The sequence below is a fragment of the Oncorhynchus masou genome, chromosome 9, assembly GCF_036934945.1.
Source record: "Oncorhynchus masou masou isolate Uvic2021 chromosome 9, UVic_Omas_1.1, whole genome shotgun sequence".
NCBI lineage: Eukaryota > Metazoa > Chordata > Actinopteri > Salmoniformes > Salmonidae > Oncorhynchus > Oncorhynchus masou.
The window spans coordinates 47496773-47523099 of NC_088220.1; the positions used below are offsets into that span (position 1 = coordinate 47496773).

The 26327-nt window shown below is 40.9% G+C and overlaps 1 protein-coding gene across 4 annotated transcripts in view; it reads right to left on the reverse strand.

The window, feature by feature from the left end:
- LOC135546064 (cell surface glycoprotein MUC18-like) overlaps positions 1-13108 on the reverse strand; it is a 72134-nt gene extending 59026 nt beyond the window's left edge. For all 4 annotated transcript variants that reach the window (XM_064974180.1, XM_064974182.1, XM_064974179.1 and 1 more), the window contains exon 1: positions 12935-13108. In XM_064974180.1, coding sequence (XP_064830252.1) covers positions 12935-12998 — 64 coding nt within the window. In that variant the 5' untranslated portion in view covers positions 12999-13108. The remainder of the gene's footprint in view (positions 1-12934) is intronic.
- Positions 13109-26327: the final 13219 nt, after the last annotated feature.

A 26327-nucleotide genomic window follows, 5' to 3' on the forward strand; every position in this document is an offset into this window, starting at 1 on the left:
TCCTGAAGAAAATGATGTACTTTTTACTCCATACATTTTCTCTGACATCCAAAAGTATTCGTTACATTTTGAATGCTTAGCAGGACAGAAAATGGTCCAATTCACGTACTTATCAAGAGATCATCCTTGGTCATCCCTACTGCTTCTGATCTGGCGGACTCACTAAACACAAAGGCTTTGTTTTTAAATTATGTCTGAGTGTTGGACAGAAAATTGTGCCGCCTGGTTTGCTTAATTTTATTATCCATACTTTTTACTTTTACTTTTGATACTTAAAAGTATATTTTAGCAACTACATTGACTTTTGATACTAAATTATATTTAAAACCAAATACTTTTAGAATTTTATTCAAGTAGTATTTTAATAAGTGACTTTCACTTTTGCTTGAGGCAATTTCTATTAATCTTTATTTTTACTCAAGTATGAAAATCAAGTACTTTTTACACCACTGTTTGCAGTTGCATCTGTCTACTGAGATCAGTTCAAAGGGAATCAAAAGAGCTAAGGTATAGGGTACAGTTGGCAAGATAGTGGTGGCATTTCTGGTAACATCTGAAGCGATTTCAAACACACTAAACATTAACGGATCAATGGATTGTTTGACACCTCCAGTGGAGAACAGATATTAATGCAACATGTGGCAGGTTTCTTACATACAGGCTGCCTCATTGCATATCTGCAGACATTGAAAGACTGTAATAACAATATCACATCAAGCCAATCTGTAAATGCATAATTGAATGCAGCATTGAACCAATCAAAATCAAAACCAAATCTGAACCTGGAAAAAATACAAAAAAGCCTAAAGAATTGTCTTTCTTTATCATAAAAACATTTGTATGGCTGTTTAAAACCTTAGATTTAATTCAACTGATTGCTGATTGCTTAATTGATCGAGCAGTGGTTGTGTGCAACCAATTAGCTAAAGCAAGCTAGCCAGTGGTAACAGTGTCAACAATTCCCTGATGGCAACAGTGGAGGGGCCTGGGAGGGAGCCTCCACACAAACAAACAACTCAATGGACTGCTCCTTTAATTTCCCCATTCTGATCCAGCATACAGTGTATTGATTGTGGTAATGCCTGTCTGTGGGGACGATTCATACCCTCTGATCTGTACTTCACAGAGGACATTTCCCTTCCTGGCTTCTGTCCATTGTTGTCTCTACTTGTGCCATCTCTAGTATTGAAAGTCATTCACAACAGCCTTAAACCATTAGGCCTTTTCATCCTGATAACACAGCAAACAGAATGTCCTGGTAGCCACTGCTATACTCTCTAACTTGTTTCACAATTCAGATGGTGTCCTCCACAACTTCAAATCAAATTTTATTGTTATTGTGAGTGTAGCGAAATGCTTGTGCTTCTAGTACCGGCAGTGCAGTAATATCTAACAGAAATCTAACAATTCCACAACAACTTCCTATTACACAAAAATCTAAGTAAAGGGATGGAATAAGAATATGTACATGTAAATATATGGATGAGTGATGACTGAGCGGCATAGGCAAGATGCAATAGATGGTATGAAATACAGTATATACTGTACATATGAGATGAGTAATGCAAGATATATAAACATTATTAAAGTGGCATTATTAAAGTGACTAGTGATCCATTTATTAATGACCAATGATTTGTTCCCAGCTTTGATGCACCTGTACTGACCTCGCCTTCTTGATGGTAGCGGGGTGAACAGGCAGTGGCTCGGGTGGTTGTTGTCCTTGATGATCTTTTTGGCCTTCCTGTGACATTGGGGGCTGTAGGTGTCCTGGACAGCAGGTAGTTTGCCCCCAGTGATGCGTTGTGCAGATCGCACCACCCTCTGGAGAGCCTTGCAGTTGTGGGCGGTGCAGTTGACGTACAGCGCGGTCTCAATTGTGCATCTGTGTAAGGACCGACACCGGAGACGAGAAGCAGGTACGGGGAGTTGACATTTAATTAGGAACAGACAAAGAGCAAGACAGAAACTTCATCAACACACAGATACATAATGACAAACGACAATCAATGCAGCAACAGAGATGGGGAACTGAAAAATATAGGGGAGGTAATAAACAGCTGAGTCCAGGTGATAATCCAATAATACGCTGATGCGCGTGACGGGGGGAAGGCAGGTGTACGTAATGATGGTGGCAGGAGTCCGCAATGCTGGGGAGCCTGGTGCCCTCGAGCGCCAGGGGGGAGGAGCGGGAGCTGGCGTGACAATCTGTCAAAGTTTGTGAGGGTTTTAGGTGGCAATCCAAATTTCATCCGCATCTTGAGGTTGAAGAGGTGCTGTCTTCACCACACTGTCTGTGTGGGTGGACCATTTCAATTTGTCCGTGATGTGTACGCCGAGGAACTTAAAACTTTCCACCTTCTCCACTGCTGTCCCGTCGATGTGGATAGGGGGGTGCTCCCACTGCTGTTTCCTGAAGTCCACAATCATCTGCTTTGTTTTGTTGGTGTTGAGTGAGAGTTTGTTTTCCTGACACCACACTCCGAGGGCCCTCACCTCCTCCCTGTAGGAGGTCTCGTCGTTGTTGGTAATCAAGCCCACTACTGTTGTGTTGTCTGCAAACTTGATGATTGAGTTGTAGGCATGCATGGCCACACAGTCATGGGTGAACAGGGAGTACAGGAGGGGGCTGAGCACTCACCCTTGTGGGGCCCCAGGATCAGCGAAGTGGAGATGTTTTTTCCTACCTTCACCACCACCATCAGGAAGTCCATGACCCAATTGCACAGGGCGGGGTTGAGACCCAAGGCCTCAAGCTTAATGATGAGCTTGGAGGATACTATTGTGTTGAATGCTGAGCTGTAGTCAATGAACAGCATTCTTACATAGGTATTCCTCTTGTCCATATGGGATAGGGCAGTGTGCAGTGTGCAGTGTGATGGTGATTGCATTGTCTGTGGATCTATTGGGGCGGTATGCAAATTGAAGTGGGTCTAGGGTGGCAGGTAAGTTGGTGATATGATCCTTGACTAGTCTCTCAAAGCTCTTCATGATGACAGAAGTAAGTTCTACGGGGCGATAGTCATTTAGTTCAGTTACCTTTGCCTTCTTGGGTACAGGAACAATGGTGGCCATCTTGAATAATGTGGGGACAGCAGACTGGGATAGGGAGAGATTGAATGTGTCCGTAAACACACCAGCTTGCTGGTTTGCGCATGCTCTGAGGGCGCGGCTAGGGATGCCGTCTGGGCCGGCAGCCTTCTCTAGGGTTAACACATTTAAATGTCTTACTCATGTTGGCCACAGAGAAGGAGAGGGAGGGCCCACAGTCCTTGGTAGCGGGCCACATCTGTGGCGCTGTATTATCCTCAAAGCGAGCAAAGAAGGTGTTTAGTTTGTCTGGAAGCAAGACGTTGGTGTCCGTGATGTGGCTGGTTTTCTTTTTCTAGTCCGTGATTGCCAGTAGACCCTGCCACAAATGTCTTGTGTCTGAGCCATTGAATTGCGACTCCACTTTGCACCTATACCAACATTTCGCTTGTTTGATTGCCTTGCGGAGGGAATAACTACACTGTTTGTATTCGGTCATATTCCCAGTCATCTTGCCATGGATAAATGCATTGGTTCACGCTTTCAGTTTTGCGCAAATGCTGCCATTTATACATGGTTTCTGGTTAGGGCAGGTTTTAATAGTCACAGTGGGGACAACATCTCCAATGCACTTCCTTTTAAACTCACTCACCGAATCAGCGTATAAATCAATATTATTCTCTGAGGCTGCCCGGAACATTTCCCAGTCTGCGTGATCAAAACAATCTTGGAGTCCGATTGGTCAGACCAGCGTTGAATATTTCTTGTCATGGGTACATCCTGTTTGAGTTTCTGCCTATAGGACAGGAGGAGCAAAATGGAGACATGGTCAGATCTGCCGAAGGGAGGGCATGGTAGGGCCTTGCATGCATCGCGGAAGTTAGAGTAGCAGTGATCCAGTGTATTTCCCGCACGAGTGCTTCAATAAATATGTTGATAGAATTTAGGTAGCCTTGTTCTCAAATTTGTTAAAATTCCCAGCTACAATAAATAAGGCCTCAGGATACATGGTTTCCAGTTTACATAGAGTCCAGTGAAGTTCCTTGAGGGCTGTCATGGTATTGGCATGAGGAGGAATATACACGGCTGTGACAATAACCGACAGGAATTCTCGTGGAGGATAATGTGGATGGCCATTGATTGTGAGGAATTCTAGGTCAGGTGAACAAAATGACTTGAGCTCCTATATGTTGTTACAATTACCACATGAGTCGTTAATAATGAAGCATGCACCCCCGCCCTTCTTCTTCCCAGAGAGATGTTTATTTCTGTCAGCACGACACATAAGGAATCCCGGTGGCTGTGCCGACTCCGACAACATACCCTGATGTCTCTCTGGAAGGCAACCCTTGCCCTAATTCCGTCTACCTTGTTATCGGAAGCGGTGGGTGGTGTGCACGCATCCAAAGTCTGACCAGGAGGTCGCTCCATCTACATCTTCTGCGGCAAAGTTGTTTTGGTTCGGACTCTGGGATCAGATCAAATGCCCTGGGTGGTGGTGTGAACAAAGGATCCGCTTCGGGAAAGTCATATTCCTGGACGTAATGTTGGTAAGTTGCTCTGATATCCAATAGTTCTTCCCGGCTGTATGTAATGACATTGAAGATTTTCTGGGCTAACAATGTAAGAAATAATACATAAAAAACGAAATACTGCATAGTTTCCTAAGGACTAGAAGTGAGGCGACCCTCTCTGTCAGTGCCATCTTGCCATCTCGCCATCTTGTTAATGGTTTGGAAGATTGATTCCATTTAAAATTCTATTTATAATCACTAACTTGGCTTGTGGAACTTTCCTGAATCCTTACACGAGTATGGCTTCAGACTACTGAGAGAGGGTACTTCAGGAAGCCTGGCTTTGTTCAATAGCTTTGACAGGCTGCTCAATGTAAAGATAATGTGCTCCTTTCTAGCTAGCCAGATATAGCAAAAATATGGTTGCAGGACAGATCCTTTGGGGTACAATTAAACTAACATTACACCAGCAGATCCTTAACTGACTCTGGTTGTTGTTTTAACCTAATGCAATTTGGAAAAGCCCCCAAGTTTAACGACCCATAACTTCCCTAAAAACCATACCCTGACAACTGCCTCTAGCCGTTTAGAGGTGAGGACAACATGTTTTTACAACATCGTGACTATCGATCAATCAGGTACTTTTCCAGTTAGCATGGATGTGTCTTCAGACTTCAGAGCACCATACCAGTAACCAAGCAACATCATCACAACTCAGCCTCATTGCCCTCTTTTTTTGAGTCAGGTTACAAGTAGGAGGCAAGACAATGCAAGATGCTAAATGCTGAAAAAGAAATCACATGGAGTGTCCTACATTCATGTTTCTGTTCCTGTCCCTTCTTGCTAATTCTTTGAAATTATTAATTTTAGTATGTGTGCTGATGTAGGTTACAAGTTTATGCTTTGCAAGATAGAGTTTATGAGGAATGTGTGTTTATTTTAGATATTGCTTTAAAAAACAATTTCATAGTACCTCATGTTTGCCAATATGATTTAAATGTTTATCATTGCTTGGGGTCTGATATTAACTTTCTCTTTAGGCATACATCAGAAGGGCTCGTCCTTTGAGTTTTTAGCTTTTCCTGTTGATTCCGCACAGAGATCTGGCCATTGTCACACAGGTCTACAACCGATGAATGGCCATTGTGTGAAAAATGGCCATTGTGTGAATTTACATTACGCAAGCATTTCTGATGGATGTTGCACAGTAACAACAAACGATATCAAAAAGCGCAGGTGGCCTGTTTCTTGACTTTGTCACAAGGACTTTGTGTCGGTTGGTTACGGCTTGCTTTCAAATGTAAAATTAGAAAGGTGTTTGTATAGACCTACATAACGACATTGCACATGATGTAATATGATCCGTTACATTTGTTATGTCACACATTTGATTGATGATGTATATGTTGTCATTACACATGCATGAATGATTCATGAAAAAGTTAACGATAAATATGTGGAATATTGAGTTGTTGTTTTTTAAATGTATGATGGAGCCCACTGATCTATGCCTAAATGTTAATTATTGCACCTAGGTACATACCGTACACTCTCCCCAACCACCATATCTGATAGGTCATTAAAAACATCAGGCATGTGTCAGTGGTGAGGCTTCACTCACAATGATTCCAATCAGAGTGTGAATAAATATATGAATTATGCAGGATCACGTCCCAGGTTTCTACTTGAATTCCTGGATACATTTGACTGTAGGGGGGTTCAACCTAAACAATTCATTGTTACCTAAACAGAATGGGGATGGAGAATGCATTCCACTGGCTGTAACTGGTTGCTCTTATCAGAAGGCTAAGGTGAACAAGGCTTTCTAATGTGAGAACTGTGTCACAGTGAAAATTAAAATGGGGCTTGGAAGTGAAACAGTGGCATTCCACGCTCTATCCCCTCTGCCAGAGGCCTGAATTTAGGGACTTCCGTTTCAAGCACAGCTCTCCGCTGATTCGCTGCCCAGATCTGCACTTCATTATGTAAAAGTTGTGAGGTTGGGCACAAGGACTTTTATTGTGTACTTGGACAGGCAGCCCCTCGCAGAAGCAGTTGTCTGGAATGGGGCACCCAGGCCCTCACCAGCTTCTCTCAGCCATGATGAAAAAGATGGCCATTTAATGGGAGATGTCTTTGTGATGAGCATGCCCTTTGACCCTGTAATTGTCTGGTGTTACAGGAAGTACATTCTATCATTATCAAAGGGTCATTATAGGAATCCCTGACGCTACCATCCCTTCTTTGATGCCTCAGAATAGAATGTTTTTACTATCGTGAAAAGCTTATTTGAGACAGAAAAGAGCCCTCAATACATTTCCCAGAAAACATGAGGTTTTATTTAGGCATAAGCAGCTTCATTTATGTATTTAGATAAATTATTAAAGTAATGTTGCTACTTTGAGGGTAAATATCAAAGTATTTGCTGGGGCCTTGTGGCCAGTAACAAGCTGGCATGCTGGCATTCTGTATCTTGGCCTGGATAGCAAGTCCCCTTGCAATCCGGGCCAAGCGTCATATTGGATGATGATAAGGGTGATAACTTTTGATCACTCTGGCATAGTAATCAATTGAGGCTGATATGAATTCCAACACAGCAAGACCAGACTAGACACGTTCTTTTCAGACTGAACGCATCTGACGTTTCATGCAGCTGTCAGATGTGAATGATGCCCATCAAAGAATAGACCAGACAGACAGCGTATGGACATTTGAAATCATGTGTGTTTAACCTTTTACTGCAGGGTCACACAGTTTTTTTTTTATATTTCAGTCTTCTGTGATGTGTATAAAGTGTTATATTGGGATGCAAACTCAAAATTGAATACATTTCAACTCTATATTTGACATGGTACAGGTGTCTTCTTTTTTTTGTAAGCCCATAACCATGTGTTTGAGGTAGTTGCTAGTCTAAAACAAATCTACTTTGAAACAATAATACTGAAAAAGACCAAACTGTAACCAAACTGTTTGACATAGAAACACCAGATTTTCTGCAGGTTTAAAAAAAAATGTTTATTTAATTATGAAATTACAAAAAGTATTAATAACATTCCATCCATAAGCCCATTACGTCATTTGACTGCAGGAAAGGGGAACTTGTTTGAAATTAAACTTGACAACATGAATTGAATGGTGTTAATCCAAATCCATAGTAAGATATCAAGAACATGACCGACAGTAAAGACTGAGGGCGTAGCCTATAAATTGAAGCACACTAACAAAAGTTTTCAATGCTGCAGGAGCTGTATTTAATTTCCTTTTATTCCGGGACAATGTGGACCAACAAGACTTCCAATGTAGCAGTTGTTTGCTTGCAGAGGACTACAGGGGCAAAGTGCCTACTCTTAGCAAACAGATAGCGTATATAACCAAGCTACTGGGGAATCCACGCCCGCCTGCTTTTTCTTTCTCCTCCACACAAATAGCCGGATGCCACTTTGGCCTGATGGAAGTGTCGCCGCCGTGTCGGCTGTCCACAGCCAACTCTCCGGAACTCTGCAGGGATCCCTCCTAGAAGGCGTCTCCCCCTTCCTTGGAGATTGGAGTTGGTGGGATGATCCTGGTGGATGTTCCTGTTCTCAATCCTACCAACCAGACATGGAGAAATGTCACTCGCAGTGTAAATTGAAAATATTGTCCTCTTGCAACGGGGATCTCCTTGGAGACAGCTTCGCTGCCCTTGATCCAGAGGCTTCGGCACCTTCTTCCATGGCGGCTTCTGATTCGAGATTGGATCTGGAGGAAACTGCACCTTCGTCCTCTGTTCTGTCTCCCTCTCCGGTACCTCGGGTTCAGATCCTCAGAGCTCCCATCCTCATCAGACCGTGAGGCTGTCTGAGACCGGCCTATTCATTATCCACAATGAATACTACAGCTGGCTCGGGTCCATCGGACCCCACTAGCATTTGGTCCTCGAGGGTTTTGCAAAACCACGAAAGGCGAAAGAAAGGCCGGACATCCTCAACCATTGCACCAGCTGTCGTCATCGGCAGTTCTATGGTAGGCAACATCATGGTTCCCGGGGGGAAAACTCTGTGCTATCCTGGATTACTGGACATTACAAGGCTGCTTCTTCTTCAAACTATATTAGGGGGGCTGAGTTGTCATAATGCTGCAGCAAATATACATTATCCCAGGGGAATTGGACATAATGTAAGTAACCTAATTTTATGTCCCTCTAACTGCCCTGAATGCCTCTGTTGATCCTACAGCTATTGTATTCAGTAATCATGTGCCAATGACCAGGGTTCATGTGCCCTAGTAGGACGTCCACTGTGTGCAGCTCACCCTACACTATTAGCTCAAACATAAATAACATGAGCATGTCTACTTCTGCTAAGTTTCCAATTAAAGCAATACAAAAATCAAGCATCCCAGAAAAAGGCTAAAAAAAAGAAACAAGGTTAATGAAATCAATATCTTGCTAATAACAGATGGCATTCATATTCTGAAACTCACTTAGATAAAACATTTGATGATACAGTGGTAGCAATAAATGGTTATGGTGGGGGTGTTGCTGTTTATATTCAGAAGCACATTCCTGTAAAGCTTAGAGAGAAACTCATGTTAAATACTGTTGAAGTAATATTGCTACAGGTTCATCTGCTTCACTTAAAGCCCATTCTTGTGGGAAGCTGCTATAAACAACCAAGTGCTAACAGTCAGTATCTGGATAATACAGTTGAAGACGGAAGTTTATATATACTTAGGTTGGAGTCATTAAAACTCATTTTTCAACAACTCCACACATTTCTTGTTAACAAACTATAGTTTTGGCAAGTCGGTTAGGACATTAGATTATTTCACTTATTATTCACTGTATTGCAATTCCAGGGGGTCAGAAGTTTACATGCACTAAGTTGACTGTGCCCTTAAACAGCTTGGAAAATATCAGAAAATTATGTCATGGCTTTAGAAGCTTCTGATAGGCTAATTTACATAATTTGAGTCAATTGGAGGTGTACCTGTGGATGTATTTCAAGGCCTACCTTCAAACTCAGTGCCTCTTTGCTTGACATCATGGGAAATCTTTAAAGACTTTAAAAACCTTAAATAAAATTTTGGGCAAGAAGACAAACTTGGCTCCATCATTCATTGAATCAGATGGCTCATTCATTACAAAACCCACTGATATTGGCAATTACTTGAATTATTTTTTGACTGGCAAGATTAGCTAAGTTAGGCAATGACATGCCAGCAACAAATGCTGACACTACACATCCAAGTATAACTGATCAAATTATGAAAGACAAGCATTGTAATTTTGAATCCCGTTAAGTCAGTGCGGAAGAGGTGAAAAAATATTGTTGTCTATCAACAATGACAAGCCACCGGGGTCTGACAATCTGGTTGGAAAATTACTGAGGATAATAGCGAACGATATTGCCACTCCTATTTGCAATATTGTCTTTAATCTATGCCTACTAGAAAGTGTGTGGAGGGAAGCAAAAGTCATTCCGCTTCCCAAGAATAGTAAAGCCTCGTTGACTGGCTCAAATAGCCGACCAATCAGCCTGTAACCAACCCTTAGTATACTTTTGGAAAAAAATGTGTTTGAGCAGATACAATGCTATTTTACTGTAAACAAATTGACAACAGACTTTAACATGCATATAGAGAAGGACATTCAACAAACATGGCACTTACACAAATGACTGATTATTGGCTGAGAGAAATTGATGATAAAAAGACTGTGGGAGCTGTTTTGTTAGACTTCAGTGCGCCTTTTGACATTATAGTCTTCCGCTGAAAGATCATAGTCTGCCATAGGTCTACACCTGTTGTATTCGGCGCACATGACAAATAAACTTTGATTTGATTTGACTAAACTGCTTGGAGTAACCCTGAATTGTAATAAACTGTCATGGTCAAAACATGTTGATACAATAGTAGCTAGGATAGGGAGAAGTCTGTCCATAATAAAGTGCTACTCTGCCTTCTTAACAGCACTATCAACAAGGCAGGTCCAACAGGCCCTAGTTTTGTCGCACCTGGACTACTGTTCAGTCATATGGTTACGTGCCACAAAGAGGGACCTCGTAAAATTACAATTGGCTCAGAACAGGGCAGCACGGTTGGGCCTTAAATGTACACAGAGAGCTAACATTAATAATATGCATGTAAATCTCTCATGGCTCAAAGAGGAGGAGAAATTGACTTCATCATTACTTGTTTTTGTAAGAAGTGTTGACATGCTGAATGCACCGAAATGTCTGTTCAAACTACTAACACACAGCTTGGACACACATGCATACCCCACAAGACATGCTACCAGAGGTCACTTCACAATCCACAAGTCAAGAACAGACTATGGTAGGTGCATAGTATAGCCATGACTATATGGAACTCTATTCCACATCACGTAACTGATGCAAGCAGTAGAATCAGATTTAAAAAACAGACAAAAATACACCTTATGGAACAGAGGAGACTGTGAAGAGAAACACACACAGGAACAGACACATGCATTCGCACACAGATGCTAGCACACGCACTCGACACACACGTATATTGTGTAATACTGTTGTACGGTGGTGTTATACATTTTGTATTGTAGATATGTTGTGGTGTAATAATGTTATATGATGTCCTGTTTTATTTGTGATGTAAGTGACTTAATGTGTTTGGACCCAAGGAAGACTGGCTCATGGGGATCCCTAATAAATACAAATACAATGTGTCTTGTTTCCATCCATAAGCAAACATTTTTCCTTAATTTCCCCTCACCTTTGCGCCTAGGAATCGTTCTGGTTTGATGTATGTGTAGATTTGGTAAGTGCAGGTCTACTGCACCCATCACACAGTGATGATGTTTGACTCAGGTCTCGTGGTCTGGTGATAACACAGACATGCTATTCACTACTGTAACATATTCACTACTATTCACTACTGTAACATCAGCAGCTAGGCAGCTGATTTTCCATATTCCACCAAATGACCAAAAAACATTTGTAACAACCAGTATATCTGCGAAGCATCTAACAAAAACATAGCTAGACCTTAGAGTAGGCTCCCTAAGATTATAAATAATTTAAATCTTTCATTATGGTCAATTATAAACTGGGAAGTTCAAGCCCTGAATGCAGATTGGCTGACAGCCATGGTATATCAGACCGTATACCACGGATATGAAAAACATTTATTTTTACTGCTCTAATTACATTGGCAAACCGTTCACAATAGCAATAAGGCACCTCAGGGGTTTGTGGTATATGGCCAATATACCATGGCCAAGGGCTGTAATCCAGGCACTCCGCGTTGCATCTTGCCTAAGAACCACCCTTAGCCGTAGTATATTGGCCATATACCACCACCCCACACCCCCCCCCCCCTGCCTTATTGCTTAAATATATAATCGCATCAGTGCAATGCTTTTCACAATTGAAGTTATCTGAATAAATAGTCTAATATAGTTTTGATCTAAAAAGTAAACTATAGAACAGATTAGAAAAGTGGTCTCTTTGAGACCATTTTCATATTTTTCATAGCCAGTTACAGATTGCATTCCACAAGAGTCACACATTCTTAAAATTATAGTCTCTGGGTATTCAGTCAAAACAAAATAATGAATCATATACAGTAATAGTGAGGGCATGCATGCAGCATAAAAAAATAGCTTACCTTTTTTTGTTAATATGCATAGGCTAAATGACACAATCTAATAACCATCTTTCAAGACAGAAATCGCTGTATAAGGAGACCAATTCATTCCACTTATTCTGTTCAGTTACTACTATTATTTATATGATGACAAATAAATAACTATTTTAAACGCATTAGACATGCACATGTGTTCTGATGTAATGCGCAAAGATTTCCAGTTAGGTGAATTAATTCGTTATCGTAACTAGTCTACATACATGGGATCGGTAGGTAGCCTGAGTGGTTAGAGTAACTGAGAAGTTGCAGAGTCGAATCCCTGAACTGACAAGGTCAAAAAAATCTGTTCCCTGATAGGCCGTCATTGTAAATAAGAATTTGTTTTTAACTGACTTGCCTAGTTAAATAAAGGTTTAAAAAAACGTTTAATTCCTTACAGTATAATTGAACTATAACTGACAGTAGAAAACATATATGATTTTTACATCCCATGCAGCTAAATTAAAAATGTGTGATAATAAGATATAATTTGCATTTCAACTTACATAAACGATTGACCAGAAAAATGTCAGAACAAGGTAGCAACATCACATGTTTGAAGTTGGGTCTACGCAGCCTTATTCAGAGCCGGGCAGAGTAGCGCTCCATCAAGTAGCCAGCCTTCAGTAGCCAAGCAACCCCGCAAAGTTTCCAATGTACAGTACAGTACAGTCACAAAACGATACACCGCTGAAAACCGCATCCTATGCAGAGTTTCCAAGAAGTTAGATCTGCATTAGGTCACATACCTTTCCAGGTCAGAGAAAGCAGGGAAAGTCCCACGAACGTGGAAGCCTTCATTCGTAAAGCCATGTTGTCTCTTCTGCCCAGTGTCGTCCTGAGAGTGAGTGTGAAGACTGGTCGATCCTGGCAAACTGCAAGACAGACGCAGGGTGCTAGAGAGGCAAGAGATGTAGGGCAGATAGGGTTGACAGCGACTGTGCTGTTGGTAGGAGGAACTTATAGGGGAAGGGAGCTCAGTACAGTAAGTTGCCTAATCTTTATGAACAGATAGCCTAAATGATAACATGGTTTGGTACAAGGGTTCCTCAAATGTCTAGAATGGAATAGGATATAATAGAAAATATAGCAGTGAGAAGCAATTAACGGGGTTCAGAGGATGACAGAAAGGACACAAGATCTGTTGGACAACAAAGCAAGCACTCATCATATAGGAACTACCTTATTTTATGTGCAACCAGTGAAAACATTAGCATTTGCGTCCACAACGATGATCCAAGAGAAGTTTAGTCTAGTGCTGTAGGTTGGTTATCTTTGAATACAGGTAATCATTCTTAAAGTCATGACTTAATGTATTGAGTTTCAGTGTTGGGGAAGCTACTTTGAAAATCTAGTTTACCAAGATACCAATTATGTCACACTGGAAGAAGTTAAGCTACACTAAAGCTACCCTTAAGAAAAATATAGTTCACTTCACTAAAGTTAGATTGAAAAAGTACTTACACTACATACAAACTACATAAATTATCATATCTAAATCTGAAATGTCATAGACTACAAATTGCAAGACGAGATCACTCTGAAGTAAAGAGTCTGGTGGTGCAGACATGTAAGGTTGCAGTGACTTCCTATTCACGCAGCTTCTAAGAACATATACACACAGAAAAAAAGGGTAGTAGGAGAACCCTTTTTGGTTCCAGGTAGAACCCTTCTAGGTTCTAGATAGAGTGTATATATGATTTACATATGGTTAACATTTACAAAATGTCATGGCCCCATGTCCATCTGTTCAATTCTTGAAGCCCTGGTGTTATATAGTGCCATCTAGTGGTGTAGCATGACTGTATTTGAATGCAGCAACTAATCATTCTCAAATTCATCCATGGCTAATTTATTGTCTATATACCAAATCTGGAGTCAATCTGACTTATGGTTCATGAGAAGAAGATGTTCTTATGTATTTTTAGCACATGTGCTAACGTGGACCTATAGGTACTGTGCAACCATATTGAATGCAACAACAATATTTTCTCAAAACCATTAAAGACTGATGTAATGAGTCTAAATACAAAATCTGGAGTGGATCTGAAGTATGGTTCATGAGGAGAAGATGATTGCAGATGATTTTGAGCATTAACGTTACATATGCAAAGAATGAGTTGTTAATAGATCCTTGTTTTCTGAGATATCAATACCTAATTCAATGTGGTGCATTTTTAGGGACATCTATAATAGCGATGACAATTTTCATGTTGACCAGCTGTTGTGGACTGTATTTACAGTGGTTTTAAAGGACACGTAAAAGCAGATTTTTTTATTTGTCAATAACTCAGCCATCTTTTGGGTAGTTAAGACATGCACCATGGGCCTACATTCCAAATGTGGTGTCATTTGGTCCTATGGTTCAAGATAAGAAGATTCTTAAAGTATTTGAGCATATTTTAGCATGTGCTAAATGTGCTAATATGCATCTACTGGTGGCCATCTTTGAATGCATCAACATTATTTTCTCATACTCTTTATGGACTATTGTGATTATTCCAAAGACCCAATTTGGAGTGAATCTGACTTTTAGAATTATTTTAATAGCTCTACATAGTCAAAAAAAAGGTCATTGTTAATAGTTTCCTTATTTTTTAAAGATTTTAGTGGCACATGTAATATGGTTCATCATGGTAATGTCTTTGATGACCCTAAAAAGTTTCAAGTTGATAGGCCATTGTGGAGTGTATTTACAAAAGATTTAAATGGACACGTAAAATATGATTTCCTTATTTATCAATAACTCAGCCATCAGCTTTTTTCAAACTAAGTTAATCATTTAAAGTCTAAAATGTTTGGGGAAAGTGGGGGGTGCTAAGCTGATCACTGAACATTTTTTAAGATGGTTATACTATGGATCATTTTGCTGTTTGATTTAGAATTTTAGTACCCCTTTAAGTATCAAAACAATTATTTGTGTTAGGCACAGAATTACTTTCATTTTTCCATTAGTTTTTTAAACCGATACCGGTTACCTTCAGATGAATCCTGTGACACTTGTGGGGGTCATAGAGAGAACGTGTTCGGAGGAACATCCCCTTTCTACAGTGGGGTCCCATTCGTTTTTAGCCCAAACGGTTTGGAAGCTACCAAACAGAAGTTGACACACCATCGTGTTTGTGAGAGTCTCCCCTTTCCATAGAGTCGTCATGATAGTTTTTATAGGTCAAACCATTCGGACGCTACAGACCTTTACCTGAGAAGACCGATTGTAGGGATGTCTCATGGTCTGACTTTTCACTGCAGATGCGGAACTGCGACACTGGTGGATGCCAAATATCTCTAGCTTAAGCCTCTACAGATTTTGATTGGGATTTTATGTAACACGACTCTCGGGAGTTAAGAGGTGTAATTTTGTGTTATCTTGAGTTATGGTTCATGAGAAATATGTTTTCAAAGGTTTACCAACATTTCCAAGGTGGAGGAAAATCTATCCTGATGAACCTTTGTTCAGCATGGGGAAAGACACCTACATATAAAGTTTCAAGTCTCTAGGTCAAACGGGGCAACGGATATAAGGATTTCAGTGAGACTGCTTATAACAGTGCCCACTATGGGCCAATCGTTACCATTCTTTTTTTAACAAGTCACTCCTGGCATCAATTTCTGTACCCCAAATTAGAAAAAAATGTTACCAATCTATGTAGTTGTACATTGAATAGTATCCATTGTAGGGTAAGCATAGCCACATGGACATGGTATGTGCTTTATGAAAAACATTACATAAATCTTAGAAAGCTCAGAGAAGACAATCACCAATGGAGTTATTTATTTCATCTGCATATTTCAGCTTGGCCAACAGCTGTTGGGTCGTGGGGCCCTAGGGGCCTACAGGGGCCCCTGCAGTCATGGCTGTCCTATCAGATCTCAGGTCCGTGATGAATACTTCCTTGGTGACCACAGTACTGACCAGTGAGCACAGACTTATATAACAGATAAATGGTGGGAAAAACCATTGTGAAAGATATGATCGGACTGGGGATCCCTTAAAATGTAATTATGCTGAAATAATTACAACCTGTTCTCTTGCCGGATTCGTAACGCAGACATGGCGTGGAATTTCATTTCAGTTAGTTCCAGAGCATTCCCGAGCATTCCATCGTTTGACTAAGAGCTGTTCCAATTGATAAATCAAGGCCTATTAGAAAACTTAGATTGCTCTGCTGATTCCTCTGCCCCTAAACTGTGCTTTATCTGTGATTTTGGAAACCCAAGCCTCAGTACATTTGCCGCATGATGAAGAACTTGAGGCCTCAAGAAGAAGAAACTACTACTCTTTGCTGAAAGCAAACATCCGGTACATGTAGACGTAGGTCTTTTTAGGGAGTCCAAAAACAGGCTAACTTTTCGCAGTGATTACAGCTGTGATTATTTCTGTGTAAGTCTCTAAGAACTTTGCAAACCTGGATTGTACAATATTGTCACATAATACTTTTTTAATTCTTGAAGCTCTGTCAAGTTGGTTGTTGATCATTGCAAGACAGCCATTTTCAAGTCTTGCCATAGATTTTAAAGATGATTTAAGTCAAAACTGTAACTAGGCCACTCAAGAACATTCAATGTTGACCTGGTTATTGTCCTGCTGAGGTGAATTTCAATTTGTCTCCCAGTGTCTGTTGGAAAGCAGACTGAACCAGGTTTTCCTCTAGTATTTTGCCTGTGCTTAGCTCTATTCCTTTTCCTTTTATCCTAAAAAAAACTCCCTAGACCTTGCCGATGAAAAGCATACCCATAACATGATGCAGACACCACCATGTTTGAAAATATGAAGACTGTTACTCGGTGATGTTTGGTATTGGATTTGCCCCAAGCATAACACTTTGTATTCAGGATTTTTTTAGTACAGTTTTTCTTTTTTTGCCTTATTGCAAACAGGATGCATGTTTTGGAATATTTGTATTCTGTACAGGCTTCCTTCTTTTCACTGTCATTTAGATTAGTATTGTGGAGTAACTACAATGTTGTTGATCCATCTTCATGTCTCTTATCACAGCCATTAAACTCTGGAACTGTTTAAACACTATAATTGCACAGAGTGAGTCCATGCAACTTACTATGTGACTTGTTAAGCACATTTCTACTCCCAAAAATATTAAGGCTTGCCATAACAACAGGGTTGAATACTTATTGATTCAAAACATTTCAGATTTAAATTTTGGATTAATTGACTTTAAAGTTAATTTGTTAATTTGACTTAAAATATATATATATATATATTTAACCTTTATTTAACTACGCAAGTCAGTTAAGAACAAATTCTTATTTACATTATGGGGTATTGTGTGTAGTCCAGTGACACAAAATCTAAATTTAATCCATTTTAAATTTAGGCTATAACAAAACAGAATGTGGAAAAAGTCAAGGGGTGTGAATACTTTGTGAAGGTACTCTATGTGTGGTCAAGAAAAAATATTAATGGGCAAGACAAAATATTTAAACGCTTTAAACAGGGTATGGTGGTAGGTGCCAGGCGCACTGGTTTGAGTGTGTCAAGAACTGCAATGCTGCTGGGGTTTTCATGCTCAACAGTTTCCGGTGTGTATCAAAAATGGTCCACCAGCCAAAGGACATCCAGACAACTTAACACAATTGTGGGAAGCATTGGGGTCAGCATGGGCCACCCTCCCTATGCAACACTTTTGACACCTTGTAGAGTCTATTTCCCTCTAAGGGCAAAAGGGGGTGCAACTATTAGGAATGTCTTCCTAATATTTGTATACTCAGTGTATAGGAATTATATATTATAATGAGATATATAATAAGTACATTATAAAAATTAAATTGGGATATGATATACAGTATTATGATGAACTATTACAATTCAAATATTTCATCATTAGTTTGGATACGTTTATTTCTTTATTTCAAGCCTGTGTTTGTTAAGATATGTATTTTATTTATTTATGTTGTGGTGACCTAATGGAGGCCATGGGAGCGGCCTCTGTGGAGTTATCTGCACTTTGCCAATCCCACCCCTGATCAGACTACTGTGAACTTAAAAGCCTTTGTAGTGAGGTAAATGCAAGGGGCATCAATAATGATACCATGATTAAAGATGGAAGAGATGCTTGTGCTTCCTTCGAGACAAAAGCTTTTAGTCTTTCATCGTTATTTCCCATTACAGTGCATTCGGAAAGTATTCAGTCTTTTTTTAAACATTTTCTAAATTTGGTTTTACGTTACAGCCTTATTCTACAATTTATTAAAGACATTTTTTCCCTCATCAATCTACACACAATGACAAAGCAAAAACTGTTTTTTAGATTTTTTTGCAAATTTATTAAAAATAAAAACTGAAATATCACATTTACATAACTATTCAGACCCTTTACTGAGTACATTGTTGAATCACCTTTTAGCAGCGATTACAGCATTGAGTCTTCTTGGGTATGACGCTACAACCTTGGCACACCTGTATTTGGCGAGTTTCTCCCATTATTCTCTGCATATATTCTCAAGCTCTGTCAGGTTGGATGTGGAGCGTCGATGCACAGCTATTTTCAGGTCTTTCCAGAGATGTTCGATAGGGTTCAAGTCAGGGATCTTGCTGGGACACGCAAAGGGCATTCAGAGACTTGTACCGAAGCGACTCCTGCATTGTCTTGGCTGTGTGCTTAGGGTCATTGTCCTATTGGAAGGTGAACCTTCGCCTCAGTCTGAGGTCCTGAGCACTCTGGAGCACGTTTTCATCAAGGATCTCTCTGTACTTTGCTCTGTTCATCTTTCCCTCGATTGTGACGAGTCTCCCAGTCCCTGCTGCTGAAAAACATCCCCATAGCATAATGTTGCCACCAACATGCTTAGGCCTGATTGCCGGAGTGATGCAGAAATGGTTGTCCTTCTGGAAGGTTTTCCCATCTCCACAGAGGAACCCTGGAGCTCTGTCAGATCGGCCATCAGGTTGTTGGTCACAACCCTGACCAAGGCCCTTGTCCCCCAATTGCTCAGTTTGGCTGGGCGGCCAGCTCTAGGAAAAGTCTTGGTGGTTCCAAACTTCTTCCATTTAAGAATGATGGAGGCCACTGTGTTCTTGGGGACCTTCAATGCTGCAGAAATATGTTGGTACCCTTCCCCAGGTCTGTGCCTTGACACAATCCTGTCTCGGCGCTCTACGGACAATTGCTTCAACCTCTTGGCTGGGTTTTTGCACTGACATGCAACTTCACCAGGGAGACCTTATATAGACAGGTGTGTGCCTTTCCAAATAATGTCCAATCAATTAAATTTACCCTAGATGGACTCCAATCAAGTTGTTGAAACATCTCAAGGATGATCAATCGAAATAGGATGTACATGAGCTCAATTTTGAGTCTCATAGCAAAGGGTCTGAATACTTACATAAATAAGGTATTTCTGTTTTTTTATTTGTAATAAATTAGCTAAAATACATTTTTTTAAACGTTTTGGTTTATCATTGTGGCATATTGAGAATAGATTGATGGGGACATTTTTTTACGAATCAATTTTAGAATACGACTGTAAACGTAACAAAATGTGTAAAGAGCCAAAGGGTCTGAACATTTTTCGAATGCACTGTTTCTGCTGTGTAGTGTTGTGTAGTCCTGTGTAGTGCTGTGTAGTCCTGTGCAGTGCTGTGTAGTCCTGTGCAGTGCTGTGTAGTCCTGTGCAGGGCCGGTGTGTTGCCATCTGGGGGCTCAAACTTTCTAAACCCGTAATGAAGGTCATTCAACAAACCGTCATCTCCTTGTATGCCCCCCCTGATCGACGCAGATTAAGGACCACAACTGCCTCCTTCTTCTCTTCTTCCTCATCCTCCACCCTCAATCTACAGCTAATCCATTTTGTCTGGTTCAGTAAAAGCTCCAATCCACGACACTCACCCCCAGAGTACTCCTAGGGAGGGATACAGGTCTGTATATGAGCAATGCCTATCACACACAATACATAAATATGCTTGACATTATTTGAAAAGGCTTCAAGGCAACATATTTCTTCATGTTGCAGGTGAAACTTTGATTTAGATTCTCTAGATGATCTTGGTTCAGTTTTTCTGTGTGAAAATGTATGCTTTACTATAGGACTACTAGTGCTGTAACCTTTGGTAAGACAGAGGCCAACCGTGTGGTGGCTGGTGTGTGGATGAACTTTAGAAGTCAAACAGGGAAATTATGACACCTCTGGATGAAAGGCGGACGTAAACAAAGAGGTTGTTGATGCTTCCACTTCCTGTATGGGGCATGGGCCCCTGTTTCCAAAACAATCTCATTGTTCAACCTAACCACTCAAGGCCAGTGAAATATAACACAGATTAATTCACTCAGTTTAGGCAAATTAACAATTGTAATGTCAACAGAATTATTACACTTTTCTGTTATGAAGATAATGACCAAGGTGAAGGAAATACTTTTTGTATCCACAATGTAATGTATTGCAACAACAGCCATGAATACAGGAAATGGGGGGATGTGCCAAGGATTTTACATTGGTGCATCCCCAGAGGGTCACTTATTATGAATAGGGTCACTTATTCTGCTACTACAGAGTGAAGCAGCGGCGAACCATGCCTTGCCTCTTTGGCATTCACATTATAGAATACAATTGATCTAAATACAGTAGAGCCATATGGTCAATGGACATTCTGGTAGTAGTGAGTAGTAGTGAGGTAGTAGTGAGGTGAGAGGACACAGCTGTCAGTAATTGGATTAGCTTGGGAATTCGTTCCTACAGTTCTTTCAGCCCAGCACAGACTGCTCTAGCAGTGGTATGTAGGCTATAGCAGGTGAGGTTTCACAATCAGCTGGTAGATGGACAATTCTCATCATATCATTGTGTCACATGAGGAAGGGTGGAGTTTATAGCTGGCGTGTAGAGGAGAGGAAATGGAAAGACAATCTAGTCGTTTCCGCCGATCACTCATGTTTTACAACTAGGTCATGTTACATATGTTTACTGTATATTAGACCCTTCCTGAAATACCTGGAAGACAAGACGCTTATATTGAAACAATATGTCATAGCATAGTCATTTTTTAATTTGGAGCAGCAGGTAGCCTAGTGGTTTGAGCGTTGGGCCAGTAACCGAAAGGTTGCTAAATCAAATCCCTGAGCCGACAAGGAAATAATCTGTTGTTTCTGCCCATTGAACAAGGCAGTTAGCCCCACTGTTCCTAGGCCGTCATTGTAAATAGAATTTGTTCTTAACTGACTTGCCTAGTTAAATAAAGGTTCGATAAAAATGAAATTCCAGTCATTTACTATATCACAGCAACTTTGGCCGTAACAGCATTCGTCATGACTTCGATGTTGTGGGTTTTGGAACGGTAGAAGTCTTACTGCCACTTTGTTATGATAGGTTGTGTCAGCTCTATTCTTCCGAGGTTATTGATAGTAAGTGTAAGGTTATTGATACTTCAGTAAGGTTATTGATACTTCAATTGTAGCTGTCATCAGCTCTTCCCTTGACTATGAATGATGTAAATTTGCAAATTATACAAGTCAAATATTTAGTAGATGTGCTTTGTATTTGCGATGTACACTATAAACAGAGAAGCTGCCGATGTCAACTTTTTTTTTACAAGGTCATATCAGGCTTCATCTTAAGAATGTACGCTCTTTACCTGTAATGATATACAATCCTAGGCTGAGAGTTTGGGAAGATTGGGAGCATTTAGTTTGGGAAATAAAATAGACTGGAACAGAGACAACACAAATAAAGTGCCTGGATGGCTCTCCTCCGTACAGTTCCCAGGGACTGCAAAGACCCTAGAAGACCCAAGAGAGTAAGCTTTTAATTTGGCTGACATATAGGGACAGAAAGTCAGGACATTCTGGAATTTTGTGAGGGGACAAAGAAGACCCTGCATGGGGTGTTCCAAACAAACGTCCTGCTTTTATTCAAAACTGACATCTCTGCTTGTGAAATCAGGATCTTCACAACTTCAGATCTGCATGTCTTATTTATTTGTGCATTTTAGGTGATGTTTTGGAAGTGCTTTATTGATGGTTGTCGTTGTGTCCCTTTACATTAAACTTTATACCCATGAGAATCTTAATCTACGTCCGTTGGGAATAAACACACTTACATTTTGTCCATGAATCCGGTTGCCCTGGCATTTCCCCTTTGACGTATTCTCTAGGCTAGCACCCTTAGCACATACACCTAGTGTACCCTGGTCCCTGCACGAGTGTAATTGATGATTGGACACTGTTCTTGTTTGTTATGGCGCTCGCTCTCTGTGATGGAAAGAGATAGCTTAAGTTCTAAGGAGAGCCAAGAGGAAGGAAAGAGGAAAATAAGTCATTCTTTCCAGGCCAGACCCAAGAGCAAGTAGTTTTGGGGTTGTCTGTTCGAATGAGAGAGGGCCATTGTCCAATGTGCACAAGGGTGGGAGCACGTAGTGTGTGCAGGGGGCAAGAGGGCTTGGGGGAAGAGTGGGAGAGATATTTGGAGTCCTGTTTCTACTAAACTCCATCACAATAACATGAACTGTGAAAAAGGGACACTTTGATAAGAGACGCAAGCTTTTGCAAATCCCTGTCTCCATGGTGATTACTGGTAATTAGAGGCTATTAATCATTACATGTCCCACAGACAGTGTTTCAGGGCATGTCCAATCCTACCCCACACCATGAAGAGTGAATCCATCCATTCTAACTGAGTTCTAGCTCAGTTTATCACATCTGTGATGTCTATTTTTGGAATGTCAAAGGGGTATTTACAAGAAAATGTGCAAATCTCTGAACTCATTCCTAAAACGTTTTTTTAAATTAATCATAACATTGAGCATGGTTTTCTAACATTAGAAATGAAATTGAGCTAACAAGTGACGACCATGTCGACCAAGTAAAGCCATCACCATGGTCCTGGGAAGGGAAACTTTCACAGACCAAGAATGTACTCCTGGGGTATTTCCACGTTCAACAGTAGTTTTATTTTTTTCCTGATATTTCTCAGTGCCTCACTTCCTGTGTTAAAAGGATGACCCTCTTTTTTTCAGCCCATACCGCAATCAGGCTTGCCGATCATGTAGAAGGATGTAAGGGAGGGTCAGCCAGTCACATTCTCTATACAGCATGGAATTAAAGTGGTGGGCGGGAAAATCAATTGTAGAAAATTAGTCCTTAGCGGGTAGGAAGTGGGAAGTGCGTCAAGGTGTTTTCTTATTTTACCATGGGACCCATCCTGGTGGCTTCTGTTGTTCTCCAATCTGGGATCCATTTCAATATTGTTTGTTTATTTTACCCAGGGCCTCTAACGAAACCGTTTCCATTTTGGCTCTAGAGCATGAGGTTGTAAATTGTGGGACTGTTGTCACTGACAAATGTTTAATGTGAGGAAAAAATGCTCTTGTCGGTCATCGGCTGCTTGTCTTTGTATGGTGAATATAGGGATACGCCGCTCCATTACTACCGATAAACCTCTGACTGGGTTTTGTAAGAGTATGGAAAATAAACATATTTGTCTTGGTTAAGATGAAAATCTAGATCCTCCTTAGAACGAATGCCCCTTTGGAGTTTAAGTAAGTAGCTTGCTGGAGGGGTATACCTACTGTGTAAAATCTAAGCAATAATTTAAGAGATAAATTTGTAAGTATACTGAGGCCTTCAAAATACTTCAGACTCCCAAGGCCCATTTGAGATTTTTTGTTCATCTCATTGATGGGAAGTTTATTGCTTAGTTATTTGTGGATCAAAGGCATGCAAAATTGCATGACATTTAGTCCTTAATCGTCATCTGAGATAATTTGGTGTTCGCTTTGCAATCTCGGCAACCCAGAACAAATCTAGCCATGTACCCTATAGGCAGGGGCTTAACTTTCATAGGGGACTGGGGATATTCTGAATTTGATTTTTTTTCCCCCACTGTTTTATCTTTGAAATGTAATACAGAACTGGGGCAACGGTGTGCTTTAGGACCATGCGGACGCCTCCGAGTGGTCGGGTAGGCTGTTTGGAGTGAATTAATTTTTTAAAACAAAAAATACTAATACTTCTAAAACCAAAGTTGCGCCCCTGCCTATAGGTGAACGTGCACACCTGTGAAATTATGATTAGTCCCAAAAAATCAGTCACGCAAAAACCAGCACACCGGTGGAATTGTTGAATGTAGTTTCATCAAAGCTATTTTCCAACTATGTACATTGACTTCAATTCAAGGAATGAATTTTGATCAGATCCCGAGGGGTTCGTGCTCATTGTACGGAGATTGTGACAGCCGGTCAAATGGCGTTCCTTGAGAAAGCAGGAACAAGATGTATGTCAGGAGAAGTGCAGTATTATAATAAGGAGATGTATACTTGGAATATGGAGGAGGAATGGAAGGAAAAAGAGAGGCAGAGGAGGTCTAAGAGAGAGAAGGAGGAAATGGCTGAAAAGGGGAGATGTTTTGTTAAAGAATGGTAGAAAGTGTAAGCAAAGTGAGATGAAGACAGGAGGAGAAATAGAAGTGAATGATGTTGAAGTGATGATGTCGAGGCTTGCACCGAGGGTCAGGATAAAGATGAGTCTGTGACAGTAGGAGTGAAGTTTATGGAAAAGGTGGACCCTTGCCATTTGGCTGATCCATTTGTGGTTTCAAGGTGGGTGAAAACAGAATTGGGTACTGTGGAGTAACCAGAAGGGGTCTTGCAATAATTGTTTGTGTTTCTGCTGGTCAAAGGAAGAAGGCGCTCTGCGTTAAACGAATGGATGCAAGAAATGTGAATTGTTTCGCTCTCCAGAAAAGGGAGCCATTGAAAGGAGTGGTTACTGGGATAGCAGTAAATGTAAAAGTTGACCAACTGAAGGGGAAAATTCCTGTGTGAGTGATGCTTGTTGTTTGGTGCGACAGAGACAGGGTGGTGAGAGTGGTGAAGCAGAAGAGTCATTGTCTGTTCTTTTGAGTTCTGATGTTGAGTCTTTGCCCGACAAAGTGATGTTAGGATATATAAGTTACCCTGTACAAGCTTTTGTGTCAAAAACATTACGTTGTTACTGGTGTCAAGCTTATGGGCATGTGGCAGCAGTGTGTAGGAGGGAGGTTCCTAGGTGTGAGAAGTGTGCAGAAGGGCATGAGACAAAGGAATGTGTAGCATTGGGGAAAGTGGTGGCATGTGTTAATTGTAGGGGTGCCCAGGGGACTGGGGATCAGAAATGTGTCGTGCGAGAGAGGGAGGTTGAGGTTTCAAGAGGTTTCATATGCTGAAGCAGTGAAGAAAGTAGAGGAAGATGGGTCAAAAGGGAGGGATCTTGAGAGGAGTGGTGTTAACAGTAGATCTGTACCAGTACAGAGGGATAGACCAACAAGTGATATATGTTTCAGTAAGAATGGATTTTTAGCATTTATAGCAATGGTGTGCGAGACTTGACATCAGAAGAGTTACAGGGTGTGTTAAGTGGTGATGTCCCATCCTTTCAGGCTGTTGGCATGAGGTAGGACTAAATATATATATATATATATATTTTTTTTTTAATATTTTACCCCTTTTTCTCCCCAATTTCATGGTATCCAATTGGTAGTAGTTACTGTCTTGTCTCATCGCTGCAACTCCCGTACGGACTCGGGAGAGGCGAAGGTCGAGAACCATGCATCCTCCGAAACACAACCCAACCTAGCTACAATGCTTCTTGACACAATGCACATCCAACCCAGAAGTCAGCTGCACCAATGTGTCAGAGGAAACACTGTACACCTGGCGACCTGGTCAGCGTGGACTGCACCCGGCCCGCCACAGGAGTCACTAGTGCGCGATGTGATATCCCTGCCGGCCAAACCCTCCCTAACCCGGAAGATGCAGGGCCAATTGTGCGTCGCCCCATGGACCTCCCGGTCGCGGCCGGCTGCGACAGAGCCTGGGCTCGAATCCAGTATCTCTGGTGGCACAGCCTTAGACCACTGCGCCACCCGGGAGGCCCTAAATATGTTTAAATAGTGGAGTAGGGTGGTGTTGTTTTTTTGTGAGTGTAGTGTTAGATGGTAAGGTATTTAAAAATATATTTAAAAAAATTAAAACCAATAAAATAAAATTCAAGGAAAGTATAAGGGAGTACTCCAATCTAGTAAGTGGCGGTAATGCAAAATATATTGGATGCCAACTGCCGTTAAACCTCATAGAAGAAGACGAAGAAGACGACGAAGAAGAAGAAGAAGAAGAAGTTTAGAGTAACACACTTCGCGGACGTGATTCGTTAGAGGAGAAGA